Here is a 16296-nt window from a genome sequence, read left to right on the forward strand (position 1 = left end):
AGATAGATAGATAGATAGATAGATAGATAGATAGATAGATAGATAGATAGATAGATAGATAGATAGATAGATAGATAGATAGATAGATAGATAGATAGATAGATTGATAGATAGATCGATAGATATAGATTTATTTTCTGTGACATCTCTGATTATTTTTTATATAGCTATAAATGTATTTTCTGCTGCAGTGGCAACCCAGAATTTTCATTCACATTCATAATGTAGCTACTGTCATAGCCACTGCATGTTGTTCGGCCAAATATTCAGGCGACATGTCAAAGTCTGCACGTTGTATCCATCGATGGTTGTATCAGCCAGAAGCAGGTGGCGCTTCTTTTCTGAATATTAATGTTTCCCCTGACCCCTAGTCGCCTTGGTGCCGGCAACCCTGTGGCTGTGTGCACAAATAATGACATGATGATTGTCTTGACCAATTTACCGTTCTTTTTCATGATTTTGGCACTGCTGTGCTCAACCTCCAAAATGGCCACCAGGGGGCGCGTTACATCCATAGACTGTAGCCATTCAGGCTTTTATTTTGAAATGTGGTACCGGAGGTCACGTCGTTTATTCTGGCTAACTTGAAAGGGAGCCTCCCTCCCCCGCCCAGCATCACGACTCCGCTGAGTCCGCTCGTCAGAGAAGCATTGTCAGAAGCAGCAAGCAAGCGTGCAGTAGTGGAGGAGGGTGAAGTAAATACTGAAGAAGACGTTGTGCCACAGCTGAAAACAACACACTCAGCTGGCGTTTACAGAACATTTCGGAGTTAAACGGGGTTTATTTCCTTTCGGGGCTCTCGTCTCTCGGGCTGCTCGTCAGCGATGAAGTTGACAGCTGGTCGCCCCTCCAGGCTGGATGGAGGCTCCGAGTTGAGAAACCCCTTCGTCCACGAGCTGAGATTCACCCTGACAGAGAAAATTAAGGTAAGCAGAGAAATGAGGCAATTATCTATAGTTGGTCATCTTACTCGCTTCGTCATGTAACGTTAAATAACGCCAACCAAACATGTGGAGACTAAACTCACTTTACAGTACCCACCTTTTTTAGGACTGAGACATCTAATGTAACGTTACACAACAGCGAGTTACGTTAGTATCGTGGAAGCTGTCCTAAAAACTTTAGGAGGACCTGACTCAGTCACCATTCCTTTATCATAGCCAGAGTAATGTTAGTGGTAAATAAAGAAGCAAACAACCAGCAGCAACATCAACTCAAATCAATTGTATCTTCAGCATTCATTTATGCACATTTTAAAGTTAAATACCATAGTATCATCAAAAGGATCAGTTTGATACTTACTTATAGGCTATTAAATGCATTTACTCCCACTCAGATTCATGTTAGATCGCAACCCTTTTGTTAAGATTTTGTCCTAAGAACCCTTCTGGAGATGTAAAAAAGGACCCTGTACATGTAGATAAGTTATCTACATGTACAGGGTCATGAATTATTTGAGAGTGGCAAAAATAAACTTTCAGATTAACCAACCACAGGGCCACTTGGCACACGCCCTATTGGCCCCCCTCCTCTCTCGGTACACACCCACACACCCCAACTCAGATCACTTTGAACCTTTTATGTTCCAACTGTTAATGTAAAGATCAGTTTTAGCTATCACAAACTGCCATTCCTTGTCTCTCGCTCATTCAATTTGAGAGTGATAATTAACATTTGTCCACTTCCAAGGCAAGTTCTAGGTGGTGGAGCTTTCCTTTGTTTGTGTTAGGATTACAGGCTGTGGCTTTAAGGAGGCCATGTGACAGGTGAAGTGATTTGAATTTTTTATTTTGTTTTTACTATTATTTTGGGGCCCCTGGTGGACCTGCGGCATGTGCCACAGACTAGTGCCCTGCATGCACAGTCGGTAGTACAGTCATGCATATCAAGAGTGTCGCAGGTTCTGATCAAGTCTGAACCCGAATCTAAAATTGGGAAAAGTCTTGAATAAAGCATTTTAGAAAACAGAAATGTCATAGTTTCTTAGTTCAATGTTACAGATCCTCACGGTCATGCAGGCATATTCACATTTAGTTCAGGAGTGAAAAGTCTTATGTTTTGCTGAAGCTGGCATTGATGAGTGTTAAATAGGCTATAACTTGATGGAACTTGGTAGACAGCCTTTCTCAGCAGCAGCAGCAGCACCACACAGCAAGGAAATCATTTCCAGTGTGTGTGTGTGTGTGTGTGTGTGTGTGTGTGTGTGTGTGTGTGTGTCTCTCTCTCTCACACACACACACACACACACACACACACACACACACACACACACACACACACACACACACACACACACACCAGTCTTTGCTGTAGAGCTGCAATGATTAATCGATTAGTCGATTGACAGACAAATAATCGACACCAACTATTTTTGTAACTGATTCATCGTTTAGACTAATTTAAAAAAAATCTCTTGTTCCAGCTTCTTAAATGTGAATATTTTCTAGTTTCTTTAATCTCCTGACAGTAAACTGATTGTCTTTGGGTTGTGGACTGTTGGTCAGGACAAAAGAAGACATTTGAGGATGTCATCTTGGGCTTTGTGGGAAAAGTGATTTCGCCCCCTCATTTTGTGACATTTTATAGATCAAACAGCTAATGGATTAGTGGAGAAATGAATCAACAGATGAATCAATAGTGAAAATAGCTGTTAGTTGCAGGCCTATTTTGCTGTACCTAGTCAAATGATCTGGCTGTGTCCTATAGCCTCAGGGTGGCCGTTGCTACATTCATTGTGTTATCTTAACCCAAGCAGTGTCATTCCAAGAACACAATGCACAATGATGGCTGCTTCTGCCAAGCCACTGAGCCACAGCTCAATCTTCATCGCCCCAAATTTGCAAATGTTTGCATTTCACTTTCCAATCTGCAGTGTGTGGCAGTGGGACAGTTGGTGACAGGAGGTGGGTTTCCAATCCACCTGTTTAATGTGCATTTTCAATTTGTACTTGAAAAAACCTGGAGTGGAAATGCTGCAAAATTCGAAAAAACCTCCAAATATCCCCCAAAAAGTTTTCACGCTTGATGGAGGTGGAAAGGTTGGTGTATCGATAAAAGAAAAATGCAGTGGCAGTTGCAGTGCAGTGGCAGATTAATACCAAACTCCATTCAAAAACCATGCAATTTTAACAGAAGAAGACTGCTGGATAACAGGTGACTCACATCTAGAACTGACATTTTATTCATGCTCCGTGGATTATATATTGATATATATTATATATACCCAATTGAAGAGTGGCGCCCGGTAATCCATTTGACGTACCTCTGTATCATCCAGAAACTTTAAATGAATAATGTACTGTAGATGTTTTCCATAGCAAGTCAACGGAGACGCATGTATGAGGTGTTGGTGTGGCAGATCAGCAGAGACGCACGTATGAGGTGTTGGTGTGGCAGATCAGCAGAGACGCACGTATGAGGTGTTGGTGTGGCAGATCAGCAGAGACGCACGTATGAGGTGTTGGTGTGGCAGATCAGCAGAGACGCACGTATGAGGTGTTGGTGTGGCAGATCAGCAGAGGCAGTTTTCCTCCTGGATGTTTTCTATTTACTTCACATTTATTCAGAGAACACGGGGTTCATTTAGTTTTCGTTTGATGGCTAAGGTCCTTAGACCCCAGGAGCTTTTTTTGTGTGCCATTAATTTGCACGTCAATATTTTCCGAACCTATATCAGTCAATGCAACCGTGCATACAAACGGAAAAGTTTTGCTGAGCGTTATTGCGGTTTTTATTTTTTCGGACCAAGGTCGATTTTTCAGAAATTTGCTTCTGATGTGTACACATCTGTTGCTGGGATTGGCGGTGGCGGGTCAAAATTCACATCTTAATTTCGTGCTGTATATTCACATCTCTCTTGGTGTGTAACAACCATTAGACTGTATATTCACATCTCTCTTGGTGTGTAACAGCCATTAGACTGGCATCTGGGAATATTTTAATCACGTCAATTGCTTGCTTCTCCTCTTCACCAACTCTTAATATTACGCATAATGTAGTGGAGGGAAACGCGCATCATTTCACATTTTCTTTTGCCGTCTTTCCGAAAATTCTGAAAGTTGTGATACCTTTGGATGGAAGCCCAACTAGTGGGACAGTTGGTGACAGTGGAACAGTTGGTGAGTGGGAGGTGACGTGACAGTGGGACAGTTGGTGACAGTGGGAGGTAACAGTGGGACAGTTGGTGACAGTTGTGACACCGGGACAGTTGGGGACAGTTGTGACACTGGGACAGTTCGTGACAGTTGTGACACTGGGACATTTGTGACAGTTGGTGACAGTTGTGACACTGTGACAGTTGGTGACAGTTGTGACACTGGGACAGTTGGTGACAGTTGTGACACTGGGACAGTTGGTGACAGTTGTGACACTGGGACAGTTGGTGACAGTGGGACAGTTGTGACACTGGGACAGTTGTGACAGTTGTGACACTGGGACAGTTGGTGACAGTGGGACAGTTGTGACACTGGGACAGTTGGTGACAGTTGTGACACTGGGACAGTTGGTGACAGTGGGACAGTTGTGACAGTGTGACAGTGGGGAGGGTTTGTTCTACAGATTGGAAGGCATCCGCTTTTTCTTTATGATGGTACATTATGTCCTGCTCTCATGTCCTGGCACGCTGCTGCAGGACATGACTTCAACATTCCCTCCATCAGTCTCTCTCTCTTCCTCACTCTGTCTTTCTCTTCCTCTCTCTCTCTCTCTCCCTCTCTCTGTCTTTCTCTTCCTCTCTGTCTTTCTCTTCCTCTGTCTCTCTCTCCCTCTCTCTGTCTTTCTCTCCCTCTCTCTCTTCCTCTCTCTGTCTCTCTCTTCCTCTCTCTGTCTTTCTCTCCCTCTCTCTCTTCCTCTCTCTGTCTCTCTCTCCCTCTCTCTCTTCCTCTCTCTGTCTCTCTCTCCCTGTCTCTCCCTCTCTCTGTCTCTCTCTCTCTTCCTCTCTCCCTCTCTCTCTTCCTCTCTCTGTCTCTCTCTCTCTTCCTCTCTGTCTCTCTCCCCCTCTCTCTATTCCTCACTCTCTCTCTCACTTCCTCTCTCTCTTTGTCTCTTCTCTCCCACTCTCTCGCTCTCTCTGTCTCTCTTCTTCCTCTCTTTCTCTCTCTCTCCCTCTCTTTATCTCTGCCTCTCTCCCCCTCTCTCTTTCTAGCTATTTCTTTTCACCCTTGGCACTCACACACATGCTGTGTGTGTGTGTGTGTGCGTGCGCGCACACGCACACACACACACTATGTTTGCACTTGGGTGTCAACACAGGGGTTTGATGGGTAAATAGGCCGATGGTTAAACAAGGCTAAGTACGTATACTCAAATGTCTGACTTTAGAATAGGTACTGTGTGTGTGTGTGTGTATGCACGCCTGCGCGCGCGTGTGTGTGTGTGTGTGTGGTGTGTGTTCCACCACCTGACACGAGCGAAAACGCAAGTAGTGGCTGGTGAGGACGGTGCTATGTTGTTGCCATGCATGCTGTGTGCTGTGTGCGGCTGGCTGTAGGCATCCTAAAGCCCCACACACACTGCGAGAACTAGAAAGGACTAGCGGCCACTAGAGGCCGACCGATGCGTCACCTCACGTCTCCTGTGTCGCGGCCAAAAAGTTGCACTTGAACACAAGACGACAGAAGAGCCGACGGGCAGCTAGCACGTACGTTCTGCGCTTGCGTGAGACCTGATTCATGACACAAAGCAACGTTTGCCTACCATTTTGCCTCACCTAAACGCTTTTGTAATATAGACCTTATTCGATTGACGTCACTCACGTACGGGCACGCCCAGCGCCGCCATGTTCTTGACATAGCGCTGCAGCTCTCAAGTGACAGCCTATGTAAGAGCAGCGTTTATAGCAGTGATACTCAACTGGCGGCCCGAAACCCTAAAAACACCCCAAAAACCTACAATCCGCTACAGAAAAATGTATATTGTTTGTTTATTAACTGGCCCCTGGCCTTCTATCATTTCACGAAAGTGGCCCCCGGGCAAAGCAAGTTGAGTATCCCTTAGCATTACCTGTATCGTTCCTGTTGTGTTTGGATGGTGACCTGCTTTAGGCATGGCTGTAGTAATGACAGCAATAAAGTCCCCGTTGTTTGTTTCTATCTCTATCGTCCACAGACGTGAAGGCAGCGAGACTGGGGATACGTCAGCAGCACAGGAGATGTGTAGATAGTTAGGAGAGACAGGTGAAACTTTCTGACAGCTCCTCACAGGAAAGTCTGTTCACCTTGTTCTTTTGTTTATTATTACAGGCATTAACGGCTGCCGTCGGCAGCATACAAACAACAACTGTGGGGTTTTTATTGCTGTCATCACCATCGCTATTTTGTAATGGAACAGAAACGACAATAAGGCCGTTACTAGTAGCGCTGTTGGTATGTCAACAATATGGCGCCGTGCAGGGTTAGCGAATAAGGTCTATAGCTACTTCTAAATGAGAATATGTGTGAAGCAAAATAGCACTGGCGTATATCAGCCCTTGTCTGGTCTTTTGCTTGTGGAAGAAGAAAGGAAGAGGTGGAGGTGAAACTGCACTAATTGGGTGATATCAAGCAGTGAGAGGCTCAATGGACCTTCCCAAAGGCACGTCGTGGTGAAAATATCCGTGCATTGGAATGATCAGATTAGATGAAGTTGGAAAATGAGCAGAGTGTTTTGTGTGTGCCCTCTCTCTTCTCCTTTGCCGTTTCGCTCCCCCTGACCAGCCCGTCAGATTGATTTCTCTCGCCAACGACCCCGACGCCGCCGATTCAACGTTGAATCGGCCGGGAAAAGCCGACGTCAAAGCAGACCAGAGCCAACGGTGCGGGACACACCGCAAATACTAGAGCGACAGGCGGCCAGACGTGGCCGACGGCCAACTGTGTGCTTGGTGTGTCTGAGGCTTAAGTCAACCACAATAAATCAATGGGGATCTCTCTACGGCAGGGTGAGATCCCTCCTCGTCCATCAATCACTGGATCGAAGCGTTCTTCTCATGCTAAGTGATTAGTGCGGTCAGCTGACAGCGCGGTTCCCTAGTGTCCAGTGTGCAAACCTGATCTTACCTGATTAGAACACGTTCAAGTGAGAGTCTTAACCTGATTGAAGCAAGTTAAAGAAATGTGCCAGTGAGGGTGAGATGGGTAAAATCACCTAACCTGGTGCTGCCGGATGGTTTGTTTTCACATAACCATCTGAGAACGAGTCGCTCGGGAAAGCGTTTTTCAAAGGGGCAGGCACTTTCAAAAAAATACCTGGCAGGTGATTGGATGAACCATCGGTCTATCACGTCTTGTCACTGCCTCGCTCTTGCTGGTGTCACTGCCACACCAAAACCCACTGCTGGTGGTTTGGATTCAAACCAATAGACTGGAGCGTGTCGTGTGATCGTGATCTCATGATCTCACGCGAATTCAGCTGCTTTGCAAGGTTATAAATCACCCCCCCCCCTCCCCTCGATACTTTTTAAATTGAATTAATTAATTAATTTCCTTGATACTAGTTGAGTGACACTAGTGGAGACATCTTCCTTATTCCAATATATTATATTTCATGATATTTTGGTTTATGTCTCTTGTTCCTTTTATTCTTGCTTGATCTGTACTCTCTACCTTTTTATGTCGTTATATGTCATGTTTTTATAAGACCAGGGACCATGATGGAAACAAGTGTTTACACTTTTCATGTCATCTCTTGGATGTTTCTCATTAGGGATGTTCATTTTGAAAATTTTCCAAAATCGATAATCGGTGAGAATTAACGATCAATTATCGATTATCGATTTTATTAATACTTAGAAAATTTTCAATTTTTTCAATTTTTTCAATTTTTTTTTTTTTTTTTTTTTTAACAAAATGAATGCCTATGGCAGAAAATACGAAAGACAACGTGTTCTCCTCAATGAACTCTTTATTTCAATGTGTCTCCTCTCCAACACTGCTGTCCCCGGCGCATGCCGGTGTGAATTTCTCATGTTTAAAACAGTTTTGTTGGCACAAAGGCCCGTGCCCAGCCAGAAAACTAGAGACTATATGAAGCTCCACCTCACGTTAGTCGGCTGTGCAATGGAGTGGGGCGAGGAGGAACGATTTCCACCCAAACCTAGTCAAAAAAAAAAAAAAAAAAAAAAAAAATTTAATAATTAAAAAATCGATCCAAATGCCACAGGATCGATTCCAATCCTTAACGATCGATTATCGATTTTCGATAATTGATGAACATCCCTATTTCTCATGCATGATCCAAAATAAAGTCATTCATTCATTCATTCATTCATTCATTCATTCATTCATTCATTGACACTAGTGGAGTCATCTTCCTTATTCCAATATATTGACAGCACTGATTGACACGTGTTTCTAGACAAAATCCCTGAAACAAATCAAACCGGAGTGGAAACAAGTGGAACTTTATCTCCCCATCATCAGAATGTTTCGCTAACTTTATGAAAAATGAAAATTGTTAGTCTCCTTGTGAGACCAAAGATGAACATTTTGAGCACTGTAGAGACATATACACATGCATTTAGTGCACGCACGCACACCACCAGCTGACAAAAGGGGAGGAAGTGCGTTATTCCTGCTCTGACCCCTATGGGCTTATCTGTTTAGCCCTTTGCCCATTCTAGCCCCCAGGCCCTAGAGCCCGCCTGCATTCACACAGCCATACATACAAAGCACAGGGCTCAGGAAGTGGGCCTTCATGTTGGCACAGTGTGTTCCCAACAATAACGTTCCAGTGACTCGGCCATGCGGTGTCCCCTCACAGTCCTGCACACACACACGCACACACACACACACACACACACACACACTCACACAGACAGTGGCTCACACAGCCACAAAGCATGCTCTAATCGTGTGCTAACGAGTCTTCAATTGCCTGAATCTAATAGATGACATTGTAATGTGTTTGAAATGCACGTATCAGAGCAGAGGTCTTTATTTCAATTTGTAGCTTCCCCCAAAAGTTGTGAAAAGGATCAGCAGTACGTTAGCGACGGTTTCATTTTCTTCTCTTGTATTATATTACTCGCACTCACAGTTTACACAGTGAATTTGATCTACATGCATATTATCCACTCTCAGATGAGTAAATTACAGGTAATTAGGGCTGCACAATTAATCCAATCGCAATATGGCCATGTGCATTATCCAAATCGCAGGAACCTGTAATTATCCGATGAAGGTAAAATGTGTGACATTATATACCATTATTTATATATATATATATATATATATATATATATATATATATATATATATATATATATATATATATATATATATATATTCTTTTTTTAATGAACTAGAAAAATTACCATATTCCCAATAAAAGCGTATCACATATCACAAGTGCAATATCCGTCAGTATAGACACTGCATGAGATAGGCCACGCCCATCACGGGGGAAAAGCTTGGTTCATTTCCACACACCAGCGTGATTTTCCTTGAATTAAACATAGCTAAAAGCTGTTGTGTGGTGGGCTGCGCAGACAACAAATGTAAAAAATCGCCAGTTAAAGTTTTTTTGTACTCCTGAGCAAAACAAGGAAGCCATTGAGAATTGGCCAGAAGAAAAATGTGGATGTTGCTGTCAATGAAGTAAGTTGGAGTGTTCATCTTCTGTATATACTATCTTTTTGTGCAAGACCCGACCATGCACGTGACATAGGAGAACGCCAGGATTGGACAGGAGTTTGTGTTTTCCCCCCTTTTGGGCGTGGTTTCCGAATGATGACGCGCTCCGCAGTGTCTCTATAATTGCAAATCGTAATCGTTTTTTTTTGCATATTGTGCAGCCCTACAGTTAATGCAATATGTCATGTGGTGTATTTGTCTCATACACTTTCATACATCTAATTGAACTTCATCGACATCCCCCTAAACAAGTTATTTTTCTTATAGTGCCCTACTGCCCGCATCGTTTTGGTTTTGCAGGTTTTTGTTTTTTTGATGTCGCCGGTTGTTAAATTGCTCTTAACTTTAATTTGCAGGTAGCATTGAAAAGCTCTTAACTCATTGAGTGCCAGCCACTTTTGGAGAACGGACGCTCCCAGTGCCAGAGTTTCAGAGCGTTTTCAGTGATTTGTCGAGGCCCACAGAATATTGTGTGATATTACTATGTAAACACCGAACACGCACAAAGAACGAGGAGACTCTATTGTATCATCAGCAAAAAAAAGTTTATTGATACCATTTTCCGTTCTTTAGTTATCAGCCGGAGAAGATAGGTTGTTTTCAGCAAAAACAGACGTTTCAAATTAGAAGCTGAGATATTCAGCCTTTTGTGAAATGAAGCATTTCAAGCACATTCACTGACTCTGAAGCTAATATTTTCTGATGTAGTGACGTGGTGTAGTTGTGTGGTGCCCTGCGTGCCCCACCCCCCTCTCCCCCCCCTCAGCTGCAAACTCCAACCCACACTAACACACAGCCTAACACGCACCCAGCGTCTATTTTCGGAGCACTCCGTTTTTGTGCGCCAGCTCCCAGCGCGACACCGAAAAGCCAAACCGGACTGCTGAGAATGGTTTGGCCCTTCGGCGTCGGGTGCTGCTTTTCTGGTGGCTAATCGTGTGGAGAAACTATGCAGCAGAGACAGAGGGGCTCAGTTGTGGGTGCGGATTGACTGCTGTTCGCAGCTAACGTTGGCTCCAGCCAGAGCAATCTATATGGCTCTGGCTGCAGCATGCATCGGTTTCTCTTTCATCACGGCTTTTTCCTGCTGTTTTCCTGACCTTTCTCTAATCTGGAGAGCACTGTCGCAACCTAATGGGTCCGTAAAATAGGTTATACACCTTCAATAGCTCCAATATTTGTACAGGAGATGCATGAGGCTTTGATCCACGTCCCACCGTCAAAAAACGCATTTGACGCCGATCGACGTCATTGGCACTCAACGTTACTATTTGATTTGACGCCGATCAACGTCATTGGCACTCAATGAGTTAAAAAGTCTTAATTTTGGCTCTTTCCAAGCTGCAGCTAGCTTGCTGCGAACATTTCCCCCAGTAGTGTTCTTGCTAGAGGAATCTCTTTAGCGGTGAATGGGTTTTATTCCTTGGTCAGTTTTTCCGCTGCAGTTTGCAGTGGAGTGTAAACAGTTGTTGTGTCTGTTCCTGATCAAAGCAGTAGTCCAGAGTGGAGGTAAGCTGTGCCATGTGTCTGTCTGCCTGCTGTGCTGCTCACCTCGCATACCTGCTTCTAATGTGGCAGTGTGAGGTGTGTTTTTCCACTTCACACACGTGTATCACACACATGCATGGTCTCTCACACACACACACACACACACACACACACACACACACACACACACACACACACACACACACACACACACACACACACACAACAAAGGCAAGCTCTGCCTGAGCAAAAACCACTTCCCTGAATGCCGTTGGCGGTAGAGCCATATGAACGGCGTAACGTGCCTGTTTTTCTCTGTGTGTGTCTGTCGTGTGTCTGTTGTGTGTGTGTCTGTCGTGTGTCTGTCGTGTGTCTGTCGTGTGTGTGTGTGTGTGTGTGTGTGTGTGTGTGTGTGTGTGAGATAGAGGGAAGACAAGCGGCGTTTGTTGTGTATGTGTATGCACATTCCTCCCGGTGGGCCTTCCTGGAAAGTATTTTTAACTCCCAGCCAGTGTTGTAGACTAGTCAAGTCACTCCAGGTTGAGTCTTGAGTCCCCACAGGGTTCCAGTCCAATTCGGCGTCACTTTAGAAGAATCTGAGTCGAGTCCAAGTCCCCATTACCTGAGTCTGAGTCCCCATTACCTGAGTCTGAGTCCAAGTCCCCATTACCTGAGTCTGAGTCCCCATTACCTGAGTCTGAGTCCAAGTCCCCATTTCTGAGTGTGAGTCCAAGTCCCCATTACCTGAGTCTGAGTCCCCATTACCTGAGTCTGAGTCCAAGTCCCCATTACCTGAGTCTGAGTCCCCATTACCTGAGTCTGAGTCCAAGTCCCCATTATCTGAGTGTGAGTCCCCATTACCAGAGTCTGAGCCCAAGTCCCCATTAGGGGGTGTGAATCTTCACTGGCCTCCCGATTCGATTCGATTACGATTCATCTGTCAACGATTCGATTCGATTCGATTAAACGATGCATCACGATGCATCGCGATGCATCTTAAATCGATGCATCACTTTTTCCGCAATACATGATTTATTTTTTCTCACTTTCTTTTTTCTCACTGTGTGGCTACTTTTAAAATAAAAGTGCATTTGGAATTGCATTGTATTATGATCCATAATTAAAATAAACAACTGCATGTACTTACATTCTATTTTATTTGATTATAAAAAAAAATATATATATATATATATATATATATATATTTTTTTTTAATAATCGATTTTTGATATTTGTTAATCGATGCAGAATCGTGCACGTCCGCATCGCGATGCATCGTATAATCGATTATTTTTGACACCCCTAGTCCCCATTACCTGAGTCTGAGTCCCCATTACCTGAGTCTGAGTCCCCATTACCTGAGTCTGAGTCCAAGTCTCCATTACCTGAGTCCAAGTGTTACTGAACATGAGTATGAATCCACATGTAGGTGGAACACACGTGCCTGCCCTTGCACAAAATCTAATAATGTCATGATATTAATATAGCATGATATTAATATAGCGATCAATATCTCATGGAAAAATTAGGGCCTATTACAAAAAAAAATCAATTAACAAGTCCGAGCCAACTCCTCGTCTCCAAGTCTGAGCCCAAGTGGAGCCACGAGTCCGTCTCGATTCGATCCACAACACTGCTCCCAGCACAACACTGCTCCCAGAAAACCTGTTCAGCAGCACCTTGGACCAACTAGGTCAACGTGACTGTGACACGGCCCACCAGAGCAGCTGAGTCACACACCGCTGAGCACTGAACATCATACAGAGGAGACACCATCTCTCCAGCTCTCACACACACACACACACACACATGACATCTGATAGAGCTCTGCTGTCTGTCTGGGACCCAGAACTGGCTGCTGAGACCATTCAAACTGGCCCCAAATCGCAGCTTCTGCTGGCTGTTTAGTCATCAAAGAATTGAAGCTTATTCTACTGTTGCACTCACTGTAAGTCGCACCATCTGCAGGCCTTAAATGTAAAACTGTTTTGGATTCAAAATAAGAGTTTCATACGGAGCTACCAGCTATGTTATGCTGTCATCCAATTCCCATGTCCCGGAGGTAATGCAAATTAGGCTGAATAAAATATGAAGTAAACTGAAAAATACTGTAAATTTTGCCATTTTGATTCCTGAAAAACACATAGGATGCTAGAATAAAAAAAATCAATAGAAACATATACTGCATGCCAAATCGTATTGTGGGTTGACAACAGGCGGTACTACAGTACCATTAGCCCTGTAGGTTTTGCCCTCTCTCCCTGCCTGGCATGTCCGTTTATACACCAACAACACAATAAACAGGAGGAGATGCTGTGTGCTAACCGCTCCCCTGGTGGACATGGGAGTGCGTTGTCTAACCGGTCCCCTGGTGGACATGTGAGTGCGCTGTCATTGGCCCTCTAACCGGTCCCCAGGTGGACATGGGAGTGCGTTGTCATTGGCCCTCAAATTGAAAACATTCGCCCGGAGCGATTGGCTCACACTCCTGGGTGTCCCTTCACCATGGGCACATCATGTGTGCTGGCTCTCTTTGCACCGAGCAGTTTGATGACATCCAGCAAGGCCAGCAAGAAAGGGATACATCTGTAATGCAACATCGGTAACGTTAGATTGGTCCCGCCGCCTACATCGACCAGCCAATCAGGCATTCCAGACAGTATCTGTCCTGAATAACCATCAGTGCATGCAGGCGCTTGTGTCCAGACCCATATGGAGTGCTGCTGGCAACTGCGATTCATACTGTATGGGGCTGGAGACCAGGCTATGTTTCTGAAACCTGCAGTTACACTGGAGATAGAGGTGAGGAATATGGTGGGACGTGACAAGACTAGTGGAGAGAAAGTCATAGAAACCAGAAACTCCTCCAAAAAGCATGTCAACGTCACAGTCGAATGGAGACTGTTTTCTTTGGGCCTTTTGAGCGGGGATAGAGAGTGTAGTGGAGTGACACAGGCTGGGGTAGTAAAGGCTAGGGTTTCAAGAATGAGGATATAGTGCAAAACAGGCACTGTCAGAGACTCAGCTCTGCTGTTACATCTCGTTCTGGAGTAAGACCTACTGTAGTATGGCACCTGAAGGCATCACGCCTACTCTGCATCGCCCCACGCCCCGGCCCCATCTGTCTCCACTGCTACTGTGAGACACCCGCCCCTGTGTGTGTGTGTGTGTGTGTGTGTGTGTGTGTGAGAGAGAGGGAGAGAGTGTGTGTGTGTGTGTGTGTGTGTGTGTGTGTGTGTGTGTGTGTGTGTGTGTGTGTGTGTGTGTGTGTGTGTGTGTCTGTCTGTCTGTACATGCATAGGCGGTGGTATGTGTCTGATGTTTATCTTTGCGTCTTGTATATGTCGCTGTGTGCATTGTGCATTGGAGGGTAGCTGAGTGTGTGCGTCACATGTGCTATACTGTATGTTAGGGCTGCTCGATTGTGACAAAAATCATAATCACAATTATTTAACGCGGTTACTCATTGAATTTGGCAATACCGTGCATTTCTTTTTAAGACTGGATGTCTTTGACATTTTAATATAATTTAACTGAAAAACAAAAGAAATAAATGACAATGAAAATGAAAGTAAAAAGTACATAATTAAATCGGCTAAATAAATAAATAGGCTAACAAACAAATGGGCTAAAAAAAGATGTCTTTATCTCGATTATCTTCTTTTCATAATTGTAGGAAGCCAAAATTGTAATTGAAATCAAAATTCAATTAATTGCACAGCCCTCTATGTGTATGCCATCTTGGTTTTCTGGAGCCATATTTGGACAAGAGGGGTTTCCCAGAGCCAGAGTGATCAGTTAGCTGCACAATCACTGGACAGATGGGTGAGTTGTATAAAAATTCACCCTCCGTACAGGTGTCATGAAAGGTGAAATTAGCTATTGAGATATATATATATATATATATATATAATGTATATGTATATATATATATATATATATATAATGTATATGTATATATATATATATATATATATATATATATATATATATATATATATATATACACCCATCCCCGGGAGCAGTATGGGTTAGTGCCCCAGCCTGTGTCTTCCGTGAGAAAGAAGCCCAACAAATCCATGAGAGGCCTTTTAGGAGGGCCATTCAAGCCGCAAGTGGAGCCTGCAGTACCACCACGGCCCAAGAAACATCATACTGGAATGAAATGTTGGGAGCGGGGGAGTCTGGTGCAACGCACAGGTCCTGGACCTGGTGAGACGTAGGAGGAGCCCGGACAGGGGGCAACCCACAGAGCCCAGTCCCCCCACGTGCCAGAGCCTCCCGGTCCCGGCAGAGTAGTTCCGGAGCAGCGGATTGAGTGGCCCTGTCTTTCCCTAAGAGGGCTGACCGTGGGGAGCTACTGGGACGTAAGTCGGGGCTTGATCAACCCCGGCTGGGTCACCTGGGCGAGGGTGTATGATGTCGCAGTACCCGAAACATCCAATGACCCCAGGGTACATCACTGATGATACGTCCCAGTTGCATCCATGTGATGTTTTTTCTCTATATATATATATATATATTAATTGATTGATTGATTGATTTTTATTCAATGTGTCATGCACCTGACAGTGCCCAGCCCTCATGGGCTTACAAGACACACAAAGTATACATTATACAGTACAACATACGCCAACGCCGCAGTAATAAAACTAAATCACAGCATAACATACACCACACCATATATATATGCGGGTGAATAATGGGGATTTACTCGCTTTTGCAGCCAGCCTCAAGTGGCCATTTGAGGAACTGCAGTTTTTGGTACTACTGCATTGTCCTCAATGCGACCAAGACTGCCCCTTGATATGCATCTGTGTGTTTTTATGGAGCGGAAATGCCCTGCTTTACGAGGGATTGACTGAGTAACTCCACGCCCTAATGGCCCCTGGCAGCCTTGAAACACTTAAGACAGGTGTGTGTGTGTATGTGTGTGTGTGTGTGTGTGTGTGTGTGTGTGTGTGTGTGTGTGTGTGTCTCTCAGGAGACAATGGGTCCGTCGTGGCTTCCCAGACTCTCCTGAATATTTCAGACAGGGCTCCTACTATGTTGTTGAATGTTCCTGTCATTACACAGAGAGAGAGTCACTCAAGGCTTCATAATGTGCTGCATATCCCCTCTGGTGACTACCAACATGATTAATAATACACATTTGCTGATGCGAGATTTGATTTGATTTGCTAACGGCATCTGCCAGTGC

General features: G+C 44.4%; 1 protein-coding gene across 1 annotated transcript in view; it reads left to right on the plus strand.

Moving 5' to 3' along the window:
• The first annotated feature begins 694 nt into the window (after window positions 1-694).
• lpcat1 (lysophosphatidylcholine acyltransferase 1) overlaps window positions 695-16296 on the plus strand; it is a 36796-nt gene continuing 21194 nt past the window's right edge. The window contains exon 1 of the mRNA XM_083646902.1: window positions 695-926. Within this exon, the coding sequence (XP_083503028.1) occupies window positions 825-926 (102 nt within the window). The 5' untranslated portion in view covers window positions 695-824. The remainder of the gene's footprint in view (window positions 927-16296) is intronic.

Source organism: Poromitra crassiceps (assembly GCF_964638095.1).
Source record: "Poromitra crassiceps genome assembly, chromosome: 11".
Lineage (NCBI taxonomy): Eukaryota > Metazoa > Chordata > Actinopteri > Beryciformes > Melamphaidae > Poromitra > Poromitra crassiceps.